Source organism: Tiliqua scincoides, chromosome 5 (genome assembly GCF_035046505.1).
Source record: "Tiliqua scincoides isolate rTilSci1 chromosome 5, rTilSci1.hap2, whole genome shotgun sequence".
NCBI classification, from domain to species: Eukaryota; Metazoa; Chordata; class Lepidosauria; order Squamata; family Scincidae; genus Tiliqua; species Tiliqua scincoides.
Window position 1 is genome coordinate 82,871,985 of NC_089825.1, and position 16,917 is coordinate 82,888,901.

The 16,917-nt window shown below is 44.4% G+C and overlaps 1 protein-coding gene across 4 annotated transcripts in view; it reads right to left on the reverse strand.

Annotated features, from left to right (window-relative positions):
* MED24 (mediator complex subunit 24) overlaps positions 1–16,917 on the reverse strand; it is a 64,438-nt gene that overhangs the window by 34,642 nt on the left and 12,879 nt on the right. For all 4 annotated transcript variants that reach the window (XM_066627773.1, XM_066627772.1, XM_066627770.1 and 1 more), the window contains exons 3-9: positions 13,540–13,622; positions 11,953–11,991; positions 8,307–8,380; positions 5,869–6,092; positions 4,707–4,818; positions 4,457–4,607; positions 2,303–2,416 (exon numbers count right to left, since the gene is read on the reverse strand). In XM_066627773.1, the coding sequence (XP_066483870.1) occupies positions 2,303–2,416; positions 4,457–4,607; positions 4,707–4,818; positions 5,869–6,092; positions 8,307–8,380; positions 11,953–11,991; positions 13,540–13,622 (797 nt within the window). The remainder of the gene's footprint in view (positions 1–2,302; positions 2,417–4,456; positions 4,608–4,706; positions 4,819–5,868; positions 6,093–8,306; positions 8,381–11,952; positions 11,992–13,539; positions 13,623–16,917) is intronic.

Below are 16,917 nucleotides of genomic sequence, written 5' to 3' on the forward strand. Positions count from 1 at the left end.
TCTGTTTGAGGGTTTTCCCCACAAACTAATTTATCTTCCTTTCACAAAGGAGAATAATTTTGTTTGTTTCTCAACCATTTGCTATTACATGTTCACCCTGAACAGTTAAGAATGCGTGAACGTTCCGTGGCATTAAACAGCCAATAGCTCTTGAGGGGCTCAAAAACTGTCCGCTGGTTGCTTTCCAGACATCTATTCATAGAAGAGGCAAAGCTGTACATTAGTCGAACTTTTTCCAGCAACAAACAAGGAGAACTCTCACAAAACCGAGTCAGCATGGAGGAGAGTACTGAATCTGAAGGGTGAGAAACCTGTGTTTCCAATCTCAACTCAGCTATGAAACTGACTGAACGGTACTGGGCAAAACTGCTTCTCTCAGTCTAACCTTGCTTTTGAAGATAGCAAGTTTAAAGCACTTTGCACACTGAACTGGAATAGGAATGACACAACTAGGTACTTCTAATACTTCTGATACTTCACACTATCATGTGGCAGTAAGTTCCAGAGGTTATCAATTTTATTATTCTTTTGCTTTGTTCTACAACATTCCAGCCTGTTTAGGTTTGTGCACACATGTCTGTCTCCCTTAAAACTTCTTAAATTTATTCTCCTCTGCATGGACGGTGGGTTACATGATGTACTCAAGCTGGAACGGAGACTTACTGAGCAGGCAGGGAATGCTAAATTGCAATTTGTTGAGTCTCATTTGGGGAAACTAGCAGCGTCAGAGTGTGTTTACCAAGAGAACCAGGGAGAAGAAAGACAGAGCCATCTGGCTTATGTTTACATTGCAAAAAAAAGAGAGAGAGAGAAAGAAAGAAAAAAATTATACAGCTAAATGCAGAAACTCCTCGAGGCTCTGCCAAAGATGACAGACCAGAAAGAAAGAATGCAAGAAGAGCTTGGGAAGAATCATGTGTGCTTTGGGTCACTTCAAGTGGCAGCTAATGATATCAGGCACCCACCCAGGAAACAGATCTGGACATCTGATGAGAAGGGGGAAATCACAATTGGGAAGGGTAAGAATGGGCTCAACAGCATTTACACCACAGCATGTGAAGAAAAGCCTACAGATCTAACAACTTCTGAAGGATCTTGGGGTTCTTCGCCACTTGGTTTTAAAGCAAATTTCTAAGCCATAGGGCGAGTTAGAACTCTGTCAGGATTAGAACCATAGAACTCTGTCAGGATTAGGCTAGGGGAAACGTTCACTACAGTCAGATCAAGAGTGTGCTTTCCAAACCAGGGTCCCTGAGGTCAGTGGCTGGAACTGGGAACTGGAGTGAAGCTGGCCGAAGATACTGCTCTGTGGACAAGCCAAGGGCAGAAGGCCAGACTCCTAATATTCAAACCAGGCCTGGTCAATCCAGAGGTCTCATACTGCCTGCCAATGGCAGAGATCAACATTATACACCCCTTGTCTCCCCAAAGGGGGCTCTGAGGCCTGAACACACAAAGTCCCAAGCATCTTATTATGCCAGGCCTCAGACAGACTGTGCAGTTCCTGGTTCAAGCCCTGGAGTTTTTCCAAGAATCAACAGCCTCCAACAAAGGTTTAGAAGCAAGAACTGCACATTCAGTAGTCAGGTTCTTGAGATATTCTTCACCCACTAATCCCAATTCAACGTGAAGTCCTTGCCACCAGCAAGGGAAAAGCATACAAAAACAAACCCTTAATCACAACTTCTGCTAAAAACTGAGAAAACAGTCTGAATATTCTCCAGACACTGGCTACGTGTTTCCAGCGTCATCCCTCACTATTATGAGAGAGACACACTCTCACGAAAATCAAGTGGGAGAGGGGAGCTGCAAGTAGAACTAAAGCCAATGGCCAAACAAGCAGACATGACTGGGTTGCAGCAAGAAGAATACTAACTAACCATACATAGCTAGTCTGAAAACCACAGAGTGTTTTGGGAGAATCTATAAGGCCTGTGCAATGCCTGGGGGTAAAAGAGGTAACCCGACACGAGGTGGGGGGAGGAAATTACTACAAAACCACACTTACAAGGAAAGTCTGGGATAGGCAAGGATGTATGGGAGCCTCTTCCCTCATTCAGGTCATTAACATGGAACAAGGAGATGAAGAGAGCCGTGGAAACTCCCTTTCCAAGGCTATACTAGTGATACCAGTTCCAAGGGCTTCACCACACGCTTGCCAGGGTAGGCCCTGAAATGACCACTCATTACCAAGTCTCCCACAATCGCTTTGAGTCACCATTTCTCAACCATCCCAGAAATGCAAATGCTAAGGGGGAGCCGAACTGTCTCACCCTCTTGTACAGAACTAGCAGTCCCTTACCTTGAGGAAAGTAAAGGCTGTCCATTTTAGCTCCTCGGTCCCTTCAGGAGACTCAATCAGCCCAACAAAGCAGGCCTTCCAGATTTCCAGGATGAAAAGAGGAGATGGGATGCGCTGGTGAAAGAAACAAGGCAGAGAGGGACCAGGTTGAACTAACCCAGATACATTTAAACAGAGAATGGTATATTCTTCACTATGGGCTGAGTGCGAAACGCGTGGCAAATCCATGGCATGAAGTCTCCACCCAGCTGTCCCACCCAATTGGACACAAACCGTTCATAGAAAATATTGACTCTTGTTCTCCCTCGAAATGCTGCACCCTCACCAATTCATGCTAGTGAGCAAGGGCTAGAAGCTCGGTTTCTGCTGATCAGCCCCAGTTTGGCAAAGAGGAGAAAGAAGGAAGCTTAGAAAAACTCCTGCAGGTGTTGGATGGCTCTGATTTAACAGAGTCAGACCTGGCACCTTGTAAGTCAAGGGTGGAAACAGGGTCAAGTGAAGACAGAGCCTGGCAGCAAACAGCAGCAAGGGAAGTTTCCCCCTAGTAATAGTGGCTCAGGACTGCAAACTAGCCTGACCAGAAAAGCAGCATTTGCACTGCACTGCACTGCAGTTAAGCTTCCTTTCTGGTCCTCCTTGCATTTCTCTCTCTTGGCCAGAGCTGGGTGTGGTACACAGGCTGGACTCCCCATCTGACATCATGGGTTCAGGACCCTTGCAGGCTGAAGTTCTGACAAACAGGTTCATGACAACATCCCTTAGGTTAAAAAGAATTCTAAAATGATGTCTTTATCTGTGGACAGCATCAGCCCTAGGCCAGCCACCAAGGGGAAAAATGCTGGCAGCAATGCACATAGGGGACACATGGGTCCGAATTGCCACCCACGTTGCCATGGGTTTGGAAAGGCAGCAAGTGGTGGGTGCAAAATGATGCTGGTGGATACTCTTTGGAGTAAAGCATCTTCTGAGTCTCCACGTTTGCCACAGCAGTGTACAGCCCAAAGCACAGGAAGTTAGCCAGAAAAAGGCAGGTCTACCTCAACTCTACTTATCTGCAGACTCAAATTCAACACTGAGAGTCAGCAACAGATAGACTCTGGGAGTCTTATGTGCTGCCATCCTTTACATTTCCATTGTTTTAATCCTCATTTCAAGACAGCAGATACCCAATGCTTGATAAATTCTAACATTTATCAGCTCTGCATATGCTAAAACTGATCTTAGACTGTACCACCTCAGTGCCCAATCCTATTCAATTTTCCAGCACCAGTGCAGCCACAATGCAACCCCAAGGCAAAGGAACAAATGTCCCCTTACCCTGAGGAAGCCTCTGCGACTGCCTCCTCACCACAGGATGCAGCGCATGCCCCATTGCTGCAGCTGCACCGGCACTGGAAAATTGGATAGGATTGCGCCCTCAGACTTCAGACGTGAGCATTCACTTATATTCCCCCCTATAAAAGTGTCCTACACATACAAAACCATCACATCACTGAGGAGAGTTCTATCGTAGCCTTTCTTGGACATGCTAGTTGGACATGCTTCTTGGGGCTCTTCAGTCCAGAAAAAAGACACCTGAGGGGGATGTGACCAAGATACAACACCAGAATCAGGGGTCATCCTCTTCAATTGACTTGGGGGAAGAGTAAGATCAGACAAAAGAAGTTTTTCGTTACCCAGTGCATGATTAATATGTGGAACTCCTTGCCACATGACGTTGTGATGGCACTTGGCTTAGATGCCTTTTAAAAGTGAAATGGACAAATCCATCATAGGTTACATGTCATGAGAACTGTATGTAACTTCTGGGTTTTAACCTATGTCTGAATGCCAGATGGAAGGAAACAGCAACAGGATATAGGTACCTTGTTGTCTTGTGTGCCCCCAGAGGCATGTGAAGGGCCACTATGAGAGTCAGGAAACTGGACTTGATGGGCTTTGGCCTGACCAAGGCTCTTTTTATGTTCTTAGTTATTTAGATACTGGGTGTTTGTTCATTCAAATATTCAATCCTTCAAATATTCAAATATTCAATCCTTCACCTGAAGTTTGAAGTAGAACAGTTTGACCATGTAACAGACTGTTTTGTCTAGGACAGACCACTGAGACAGATACACAGCAAGAGCAAGCATCCCTTCCCTGGTCCAGCCATACCTGCATTCGTTTGACCATCATGAGCTGTTCCACCAATGGCTGTGGCTCACCAGTCAGGTTCATTGTCCCCTCCAGCAGTACCACAGCATGGATGGTGGGAAAGCCAGTTTTGTTCAGCTGTTCTGAATGGACTGAGAGCATGGTGGGGATACTGTGAAGGTCAGGGAAAAAGAGATATTAAGGCCCAGTTTTCTCATTTGCACATGGAGGAGAGGCAGGCCATTCATCACACCAAGTGCTGCTTGCCCACCTCTTGACAAGGTTGATGCACTCCTCCGCCTGGCTCCGCAGCTGGTTGTTGCCAACATGCCCCAAGCTGTCTCCCAGTTTGGAAAGGGACTGCTCAACTGTGCTCCAGGAAGCTGGTGAAGGAAAGGCAGAGAAGTGTCAATCAGGTAAGCTTCTCAGTTCAACAAATTCAACTGAGACTCGTCTTAAGTAAGGATAATAACCCCAACATAGCCATGTGCATAATGTGTTTATTGGACTATTTCTCTTCTAGCAGCTCCCTTGCAAAACACTTTAGCCACTTCACACACACACACACACACACACACACACACACACACACACCCCAATATTTACAAATAACTCTCCCAGACTGAAATCTGGGAGGAAAAATGAGGTCCAATAACCACAACATACATGCATTGTTGCTTGCACCCACAAACAATACTGGACTGGTCTGGAAACATTTTCTGCCTTCAGCCCATCAACACCCTCACCTCTCAGCAGGCACAAAAGTAGGTTTGTTAGTTGGGTCTCAAGCAGCATATAAAAAACTGCCTAATGATTCAAACCACTTTTCCCATCAAGCCCAAAATTGTCATCACTCAACTAGTAGTGCTCCTTTGGCAGGTCTTTCCCAGACCAGTGAAATCCTTTAAGGGGCATAGCAGGAGCCAAACCCAGGGCCTTCAACATGCAAAACACAAGTTCTGCATCTATAGTATGGCCCCTACGCAGATTGAGGTTTGTAATCAAGATTCGGCGTAGCCACAGTTATCCAGAGAGTGTGATCACACTTCTTGCTTTAAGTATGCTATTCCCATCTTGACACTTTGGAGGGGAAAAAAAAAAGCATAAGAGTTTTTGCAAAGATTAGTTATTTTGGGAAATAGCTGGCAGAGAACTTGCCAGGAAAGGAAGCAGCAACGCCATCCCATGTCGGCAGAAAATAAGAATCAATGACCCCGGAAGCATGTGTGGCACAGCTTCAGGCCTCAAAACGGGGCTCTTCATACAGTATCACTTGTCCCCACAAGAGTCCTTAAGCAATAATTTTCAATCAAGGCACATGAGCAGGTGATGAGCAAAGGCACTGGAAATCTGGACTCAAATTAAGCCCTGCCATTCCTCTGAAACAGACATTTTCCCTCCCTCTCTGCCATCTATGAGCACCAGCTACATACGAGTCTCTTCCAGCTTGGCTATGTGGATCAGGGCCCGGTTCTTGGTGTTGCCCAGCATCTTTGCCAGGCGCTCCAGGCACATCTTGAGCTGGTTCTCGGCGGCTCCCTGCTCCACTGGCTCCTTCAGCTTCTCCGAATAGAAGGCTGCACAACGCAACATCCAATTGAGGGCGCTCATCAAGGCACGGCAAAGGCCAATGCATTCTTCTGCCTTGCCATGGCAGCTATAGAAAGAGACACAAATGTGATCACAACGTGCCATCTCTAGCAACAGCAGTTACCAAACTTACCGTGGCTACAATGCCCTTCTTTTGCGGCGGCCTCTTCTTCCTGGCTCTCCTGGGTGCCGCCAACTTGGACTGCGTAATATGTCACATGATGCAAGATGGCGGCGCCTGGGAGAGCCGGGAAGACGGGTGCCACCAAACTGGACTGTGCAAGAATCCTGTATAATCCAAAATGGTGGCATGCAATTGTGTTCCACTTTCCTTGCACACAAAGTGTGCTCCATGTGCATTACTTTGATACTGTCCTTATAAACAGCCCATATTATTATCCCCATATTGCAGATGGAGAAGACTGAAGCTGGAAGGGAGGGGCTTGCCAAAGACTACTTAAGAGTCTACGGCAGAGGCAAGATTTGAACTAGAGAAGCCCCAATTCACAACTGGGTCTCTTAGCCATGGTGCTACACCACCTCTCCAATCAGTACAACGCTGAATACTAGCACTATGACCCTTCCAGGTAGCTTAGGCAAGCCACCATCTCAACCTCCCCCCAACCAGCAATAAAAGGGTTATAAAACCCACCTCCTTATAGGATTGCACTGATTACTGAAATAATGTATGTAGAGTGAACCCAACACTCTAAAGCACAAGATAATGGGAAACTTCACTGCCATTACAACAGTACCCAAAACGAAAAGAAAGCCAGGGATGGCTGATGTTGAACCTTCTAAGGCTAGAACAATTTCTGTTCACTCCTTTCTGAATGGGGTTTCAGAGAAACCCCAAGGAGGGGTAAGATAATGAAGGATTTCTCCTATCTGCCTGGGAGACCAAAATCTATGACTGGAAGAAATCAAGCATCTGGGGCTTGCACCCTGTGGCACTGCTGTGTACACTGTTGCATTCACAGCCCACCACAGTGCTTGCCTTTGTTTAAACAAATTAAAAAGGGGAAAGGAAAATTATCCAAGCCTGCGATTAAAATGGTCTGGCTCGGAAAGCGAACAAGGATTGGGGAAAGAAACCCTTTTGACAGGATAAGCGCTGCCGCAGACAGCACAAATAATCCCAGACTTGAAGGGTTTAGATCAAATTAAAAACCAGAAGATTGAATTAACAAGGAAGAGGATTAAGTAGTGGGCTTTGTATCTGGCTGAGAACAGCTGTTTATCGGTGTTCTGGTGACAGATTAATATTCATTGTTTCTATTTTCCTACAGGAAGGAAGGGAGAGTTCCTGTCTTCCCCACCCCATTTCAGTCCCCACAAACATATTCACCTGTTAGCTCTAAAGTTAAGGTTCTAAAACCACAGATTTTTGTCAGATGTTAGAAAAATCTGACTTTTAAATAAAATGACAAGGCCAGAGATAACCGAGTTACATGTAAGGCTACAGAACCTAAGAAGGTCTGTGTGGTGCGTGGGGCAGAATCAGGATTCCTGGCCATTCCAGTGTTACAGGTTAATTTTTCAACTAAAAAGATTTCTAGTCCTCACGTTCACAAAGATAACGTTTGCAAAGTCTGTCACTGAGCGAGACAGGCACAAGCAACACACACTGATACGTGCTCATCTTTTTATTTCAGGGACTCTTCTCCCCCCCACCCCCGCAAGTCCCAAGATGCACTATGTTGTTTATACGCATGTGCACCCATGAACACACAGAGTACCTGTTGCTATAGCCAACAGCGGAAGCGATTGATGAACAAATTGAAACAAAAGCCCATTATCGTAGATAGAAATGTGGGTTTTTCTAGGGTTCCCTATCGGTTTCTAGCACATTTCAATATGCGGATTTCAAGACACAAAGCCCTTAATGGCTTGGGCCCCATGCTCAAGAGACCACCTCTACTCTAGCATTCCATCCTGATCTCCAGGACTGATAATAGAAAGCTGCCTTATACCGTGTCAGACCATTAGTTCATCTAAGTCAGTACTGTCAACACAGACTGGCAGACTAGTTCTCCAGAGTTTCAGACAAGAGTTTTTTTCTTGGACATCTCCAGGAAGGGCAAAGACCGAAGCTGGAACTTTCTACATGCAAACATGCACTCAACCACCAAGCCACAGCTCTTCCAAAAGCTGCGTCCAGCTGTTTGCAGGCGATCAGTCATTGTTTATGTCAGAAATGGGCCAATTTCAATGTCACGCAACCCATGGCCTACCTTCCACCCATGCAGCACACACCGAATGGTGCTAACTGTTACCCTACCTGAGCCGGTCGCAGAACATATCCATGATTTCTAGCAAGGACTGGACACATTGGTCTCGGGAGAAGTCATCAAACTGAAACAGGGAAAACTTCAATAAACGCTTGACTCAAAAGAAATAAGAGAACATGCAGAACATGGACTTGAGCTGCACACAGACAAATATCCTACGTGGATTTAGTTTTTATGTAAGAAGCCACAGCTACATCTGATATGGCATTTGAATCAGCTGCAACTTGTCAAATTTTAATATCAGTCAATGCTGTTTTCATTATATTCAACTGACATGGATCTTATAACCTCTGAGGATCTAGGCCCCAAGGCTCATGCAATCTTAGCTAAGAACCAAGGAAACATTAAGAGATCAGGAGCACAGCTCAGAGTTAGGGCCCCAATCAGATTTTCCCCTTCCAACGCTGTTTGCTGCACTAAAGTTAATGCTAACTGCCGTATCCGCAGTGGGGTTAGTTCCTGAACTATGCACAGTTACCAAGAAACACAGATGCTCAAGTCTGAAGATAAAATGGGATAAAATTGTGTAACTTGTGAACAAGACAGGAGTGCTGGAGAGAGATCTGTGAAATGGCTGGAGACTGTAGCAGGACATGTGGAATTTTTTTCTGAATACATTTTCAATCCATGGTTGGTTAAATCCGCAGGTACAGGACCCATGGGCATGGATCTGCAAACAAGCTTCAAATCCAAGTTTCAAACTGTTATTTAATGCTATTTGTGGTTAGTGCTGACCTTGGTGCAGACATCACGCTAACTGTACTTAGAGCTGAAAGAAGAGGAATTAGAGCATCAGAAAAGGAACCTGTAAGCCTGAAGGCACACTCCTGGTCTCTCAAGCACAGTAAAGAGGCTGAAAATATGACATCTGCATCAGACCAGGTCTATGTCAGCACTGCAGAATGATTAAGCACATGACAATTTCAGGAATCTAATGTAGTAGGTGGTAGGGAGAAATTTCTGTAGACCAAAACTGTCTTAAAATTGGCAAGCATCTGATCCTTCTGAATTGATACAAAACACGTTCTAAACAGCCCCAGGACTATGGCTGAGCAGAGATTCCAAATCTCACTAGTCTCAGCAGAAGACCCTTACAGTACACGAGCATTTGTATACAACAGCAGTCACCAAACCGCAGCCTGTGGCGCACCCAACGATCACGTTCAGGCACGGCAGTGCCAAAGCCTTATCGTGACAGCACAAAGCGAGTCATTTTTGTGCCGGGAATTTGCAGAGCCTCACACCAGGGAGATAATTCCGCTGCCGATCACCCCAGGAGGCTTCACACTCCAATCTCCCAGTGGAATCATCTTCAGCAGATGCGAAGCTCTGCAAATTCACAGTACAAAAACAGGTTGCTTTGCACCGGAACAGTTAGGCTTCAGCCTCAGCCTAACTGGGCTCGATTATTGGAAGCACCAGATCCTGCCTGTGGGCTAAAGTTTGGAGGCCTCTTTGTATAGCACTTCCTAAATGTGGAAAGTGCTTCATATGTACCGTACTCCTTACACAATCCTAGAAGTTAAGGTCATCGTCTCCATACTACAGACAGAGAAGACAGAGTCTGAGAGGGGGTGGCTGGCCTAAGGCCACCCAGTAAAAATTCATGTCAGCAATGAGAGTCAAAAAGAAACTCCCTGAATAGCAGCTCACTACATTATGCCAGTCCTTCTATCTGCTGGCACTCAATTTGCATCTCATATTCTGCCTTACCACTCGTGAGCTGATCTCCCATGTTCAGAAAAATCACGTGCAGGAATTCTTCCAGGGCCATATCACAAAGGCTACCTCACATATTTGTTTAAAAATCACTGCACATAGAAATTGAGGAGGGAGCTAGTTTAAGACCTCTCTTCCCAATATGCTAGCTAGCTTCCTACACATAACAGAGCTTTTGTTCCCTGCCTGTAATCTAAAATGGTATGGTCCAGTTACCATACTATGACTGAATGTTTGACTGAACTTTCAGACCATGGCTAAGCTGGAATTTAAGTTACCAAGTTCAAGATCTACAGCTTATTTATTCTATGTATTTCTTTAAAAATATTTCTAGGCTGCTTTCCTATTGAAATAAATACCCAGTGACTTTCAACAAAAGAAAAAAAAAATCAGTCTAAGACAAGCAGCAAGCAGGATCTGTCAATAAGGAAGATCTTTAAAACTTGAACACATGAAGCTGCTGTCTATCACGTTTGGCCCCTCATCCATCTAGTTCAATATTATCTACACACTAACTACAGGCAGTAGCTCTCCAGTGTTTCAGACAGAGGTCTTGCTCTGTTTTTCCCCAATGGCAGATCAGCTTAATTGGGTTGGCAGAACACTACCCACCCAAGTCCAGTGAACTGCACTTCTGTCTCGCCTACACTGCGTTTCACCCTGGTTCTGAAGTCATGACATCTAGAAGTAATTATGGAGTACAAAATGGAGAAAATGTAGGAGAAGGATGAGCACTGTGAACAGTGCTGTATAAAGCGCCCCCGCCCCCCACATATACATTTTGAACTAGGCCCAGTTAGCAAATTCTTTAGGAAGTGCCAAAGAAAACTCTGAACAGAAATGCTGGAGGAAAATTATTTCATTCTTCATTTTTCCAATCGCACCTTTTGGAATTTTTGCTGACCTGTGCATGCCAGCTTCCACCCAGCTTACATTTAGGCAAGAGAATGTGAAACCGAGCAGTACAAAGTTTTAGTTTAGACAGACAGACACTTTGCATAGGAAGCTCTAAATTCAGCTCCTGACATTTTTAATGGAAGTCAACCAGCAAAGAGAAAACACAATGACTGCAGTTCTGAAGAGCTGGGTGCCCATGCAAGTTCACAACAGAGGCTTATTATAAATACAGCTCCAGAACTGTGTGTGGTGAGAAGACAGTTCCCTGTCCTGAGGAGTTTACAGTGTCGATATTGACACTAAAGAGATAAAAGAGGCATGGATCAGTAGGGTAAGTATATGTGACTGCTTCAGTTGCATGTGTCAAGTTTCAGCTGCAATGGGACTTGCTTCTGGGTAGACATGCAAAGGAGTGTACGCTTCATGACAGTAGGAATGACTAAGACATGAGGCCAAAGGCTTCACAGAAAAGGTGGACCCTTTTCCTACCCCAGCATAAGCAAGGTCTTGAGAAGTCTCCTCTTTCCAAGTCACATGGGGCATATTCTTATGTTGCTGGTTTTCTTTTGATTTTTTTACTGAATTATGATGTAAATATATTGTTCTTGGGAAAGACTGAGAAAGAAGGGAACATGCTCAAGAAAGAAATGGGTCTGTAAATTCAGGCAGGGAAGAGTGATAAGGCTGAGAAACGAATAGAATCCCACCCTCCTCGCAAGCCTTCAGTTTTTGTTTAGCGAAACCTGCCAGTCTACATATTCAGATAGTTTCAGGCTTCTACATTCAGTGTTGCGGGGGGGGGGGGGAACCATGAGAGCTACAAATGTGCCATTGGATTGGGTTAATATCAAGGGTTTTCCTAAGTTTACAAAAGCTGCAGCCTATACATTAGAAAACTGGGTGTCAAGCTCTGCGAAGAGGCTCCCACAATATACAAAATTGGTCTCTTCTGTACGTATCAGGAAAGAAACCGATGATCATTGTTTGGGCAAAGAGTACAGACAAATGTTCAAATGCTACCTTGCTGATGGCCATCAGAACAGTAGAATACGATACCATCTATAAACCAAGAAAAAGAGAGAAAATGTTACTAACCAAAGCTAACATTTAAACAAAACAAAAAACAACCCACAAACAAGCCCAACCGCCAAGGGGGGCGACAAGGTCACTTAACAGCGATGCAGCTTGTTGCTCAAGCACTGGTCTGGCACAAATTTAAACAGACATTTTTAGGTGACGGTATATTTGCTTCACATCAACTTCAGAGTGAGCAACTAGAGAAGGAAAAGGAGATTTGAAAAAGCAACCAAAAAGCTTCTTTCTGCGACAAGATCTTGCAAGAATCTCACATGCACACAACCCAGCAATCTGGGAAGGGAAAAGAAAATCTCAATAGTCTTCCTTGCTTTGGGAACAAGTCACACAATATATCATAATGATACTATCAACACCAACCACCTGGTGAAAGTTAAACAAAAAATTATCTTTCAAGGTAACAGGCCACAATCCTATACATTCAGTGGAAATAAATGGATTTGCTTCTGAATAGACATGCCTAAGATTGTGCTGATAGAGATTTACAGCCCAATCCTATCCAGCCGGTGCCCAGGGCTCCAGTGGTGTCAAAAGGGCTGCTGCTGGATCCTATGGGCTCCAGGCTAGCGCTGGGAGTCTCCTCAAGGGGAGCATTTGCCCCCTTTCCCTGGGTAAAGCTGCCATGGTGCCAATAGCCCTCCTCAGCTCTGCACCCACCTTTGAGCAGGCACAGAGTTGAGAAGCCCTGTGTTGGGTTGCCCAGCCTGGGAGGGAGGACAGGATACAGAGGGAGAGGCTGCCGCTATCTCTACCCCCGCTCCCAGAACCAATCTTCCCCTCCCCCTGCCCAGTTCCACCCTCCTCCCTGCCCTCCTCCACCCTGAAATACCTTGCAAGGTGGCAGCGGAACTTACTGCTGGCTGGTCCTACAGTGTCCTCTTCTGGCACTGAGGCCCAGCACTGACTGGTACAAGCATACCACCAGCACCAGGCCCAAAAGTTATCAGTTCCTTAGTAATAATGCTATTAAACATGCATTTACAGGACTTTGATTTCTAATCAAAGTAATGGGCCCATCTCAAAAGTTCGTCACAGCCTTTAAGTAACTCCACAACAACAACAACAAAACCCCATGCAAAATCCAGAACCATGCATTTTCTGTGATTCTATAGAAGCCTAGAGTATGTATTGGGAGCAGTATTCCTACTTTCTAAGAATCACAGCTTTTAATTTTTTTTTTTAAGTTTCCTACATCTGCCAATATCATCTGAGCCCCAACTAGCTCCCTGCCCTTCTCCATGACTTAGTAAAAGCAGAACAAATTATGCAAAAGAGTTAAAAACTGAAGAATTATGTGAAGTAAGAGAAACTACACAGGCCAATCAAGTATATCAGGAAAGTAAAGGCCAATTCTAGAGGAAAGGAGCAGAAAAATTATACTGGAAGTTGCTGAGGTTCAGAGTCTTGGTTCTGTCAGAATTTTATTTTAAGGATACATAAATTCAGTAATTGAAAAGAATCATTCATCCCACTAGTCCTCTGAAGATGAAGGGGCCAACCATGGATTATTACCTGGGAGCTGATAGCATATTTCAGGTACGACAGGATCAGTGGGTTTGGTGACGGGCCGATCATGGCTTGTTCAAGAAGTGCTTCTGCAAGTATTTGAAAAAAAGTGAGCGAGTCAATTTAGGAAATGTACACACTCTCAGAAAGAGCAAGGAAGATCATCACAGGACTTACAAAGGTCTCACGCAAAATTTGGAGCACTCTCAAGAATTGCTAAGCTCCTAAATTCTGCATTCTCTGACAGCGTAAGAGGAGTAAATAATTCAAGGAAGAATATAGCTAGTTCACCATTCCACAAGGAATTCCGAGTAGGAAATGGACACCACCACTCCCTCCCCATGCGCCCGAATTCAGCGCAATCAATGCACATGACCCCTGCCTGACCTTCTTAGCCTCAGATGGAACAGGACACGTGTGCCACACTCATCTCAGACATCGCTTTTGCTAACCAGTGGCGTGCGCCGATGCTTTCTTGGACCGAGGTAATGGGATGGCAGGGAAAGGGGGATTTTTGAGGATGGTACACAGGATCTCTCAGCAGAACACGCACACTAACTGCTGGCATGCGCCTCTGACTGGCAGCTTGCCAACATGTCAGATCTGGCAAGATGGGAAGGGGCAGTGTATGTCCTAGCTGCTCAGTCAAGCTTTTAATTGACCGTTTGAATTACTACAGACGAACACAGAAGGCGGAGAGAGGGGATCCTTCAAGACAGCCTCCTATTTTGCAGACTTTGTTTGAATTATTCCTCTCACGCACATCCTTTATAAACGAGACCAAAAAAGGCCAGACTCCCATTGCAAGAGTGGGTCATTCACCCGCCAGCATCAAACACACACACCCATCAACATCCACAACCTGTCCAAAGGTTGGATTTATTTATTATTAAAGTAACTAAAAAATTCTGTGTGATCTTCAAAGAAATTAAAATCTAATGCAACTTTAGGTGCTCTATAAATTAATCACTGCAACTACCACTACAAACTGTCTCTGCCCCAGACAGTAACAACCGATATTCTTTCCAGTTATACCTCAGGAACTATCAAGTAGACCTACCTTTAGGCTACTAACTGCTTCCACGCCACTGGCCTAACCAGCTGTGCTGTCTTCAGCAAGGACTCAGGCTACCTATAATCCCATCCCTTTCTTTGCTTCTCATCGCTATCCCATTTGGAAGAAGGGGTTTGCCTCAAGCAACAGCTACTACCAAGATACACGTGCACTTTTAAGGTTGGCATTTTAAGACTTTTAAGGCTACAGGGCCCACTCAACAGAGTCAATTTCCTATAGCCTTCACTATGTGTCCTTTCTGCAGATGTCCTAAAACACGCTGTGCCTACTCTCAGTTTATTTTATTTAAAATTAAAGATTTATATCCCACCTTTCTCCTACTGGACTCAAGGTGGCTTCCCATAAAAATTTACAACATGCTGCAATGTTGACACAAACACAAAAGTAAAACCAAATTGAAACACAAGAAGAAGGGGGGGAGAAGAAAATTGAGCAGCCCCAACATACCGGAGGAGGTCAGAGCAAGTCTGCTGACATGCTAAGAAAGCTTACAGTCTTGCCCAAAACAATGGTAGGGAGGGAGTTGTTTGCACCTTGCACAGGAGGAAATTCAACAGGGCCACTGAGAAGGCCCTCCCGCAGGTTTCCACAAGGTAGACCTCAAATGGCAATAGAGGCCCTGCAAGAGACGTCTTTCCTCCCCCACCCCCATGATCTGAAGAGTTCAATCTACTACAGCTTTCCATAGCTGTCACCAGTGATGGTTCATCCACTGCAGATATTAATGACATCATCAAGGCCTTTCTCTAGAAGTCAAAAGCAGTCCAAGTCCTCATGTCCCACATTTATTTAAAGCAGTCCAAATCCCTCTTGCCCTTGAGAGTTATTCATGTCAACTCCAGGATTATTCCCCTACCAACTTGTGCGCCTACCAACAAAACATATTCAAAAGTCCATCGCAATTATTCAGGCCCTTTGCAGAGTGAATTGTTGCTTATAACCTATGCAGACAAAGCAGTCACATCTAAGTTAAGAGTAAAAAAAAAAAAAATTCCTCTGAAGCTCGTCTGGGAAACTCCAGCAGTCACGCAAGAGTATTAATAATGATCACTGTTGTTTATCTCCATTCATTAATCCACATGGTATGTTACTAAATTAAACAGAGCAGATCCTTGCTTTAAAAGCTTTATGGCTTTAAAAAAAATGCTGAGCAAACTTAAAATTCCACAGCTTGTACCATGCAAGAAATGATACTAAAATTACCATAAAAGTGTCATATTGTTTTTAAAATAAGATTATCTAGTAAGTACACAGAAAAAGAAGAGGTATGCAAACAAGGGCCAAAGGAAAGTGGAACCCTGAAAGCTACCAGACTATGATAATACAGAATTCAGCAACATACACAGAATTCCAACAATCACATTCATATTCTGCTATAGAACAAATTTCTAGTCCATGATCAATGGAAAAAAAGAAAAGAAAATGATAACCTACAGACATTGTCTACCTATGCCTCAGAATCTTGAGGGGAATATTATGAGGCTCCAAGTGGTCTAAAGGTACATTCACACTGACATATTAAACCAGTTTAACTCTCTTTGTGACTCCTAAGGAACCTTGGGAGTTAGAGTTTTGCGAAAAAATTCACTGCTTTGTTAAAGAAACACTACCCTATAGAGAACTACGCATTTTGCAGCGTCCCCTACTTAGGAGCCATGACAGATTAAGAGATTTTAAACCTATTTACTTTTGTAGCCATAGACATGCCTACAGTGCAACCTGGAACTCTGTATACAATGTTATTGGGTGTTTTTGTTTGTACATGACAGCCCTCTTCCAAGAGAGCTATCTTTTAGCCCTTCCTCTGCTGTGATCAAAAAGATATTCCTTGGATGCGTGTGTTTGTGTGCATGGGATAAGGGGACTTACTCCCAGGTAAGTGTGGAGAGGACTGCCGCCTTAAAACCCATTGGGAACAAACCAGCTGAAAAGAGCAAGCAGGATTCAGGCCACATCAGGGCTGCACTGATCAAATATTTGCCTTTTGTCAATTGGTGTCGGAAAGGATCAGATGTGGAAATTGAACCATCATTGTCTTCATGAACTGCAAATCTGCATTTGACCATGTTCACTGGCCTGCCCTATGGAAGGCACTTGTGTAGTGCCTTCTGTAGTGTCAAAACTAAAAGAGCTCATCCCAGGTACAGTGTAGGTACAGCTCGTGTGTTCTCTACTCTGTGGTGAGAACCTGTACAGATATTGTTGAAAAATGTCAGACAACCACCTGGATAACAGTGAAAAGAGCAAAAGGAAGCATTTCTTATTATATTTACGCAATTATTCCAAAATCCAGAAAAATCTAAAATCCA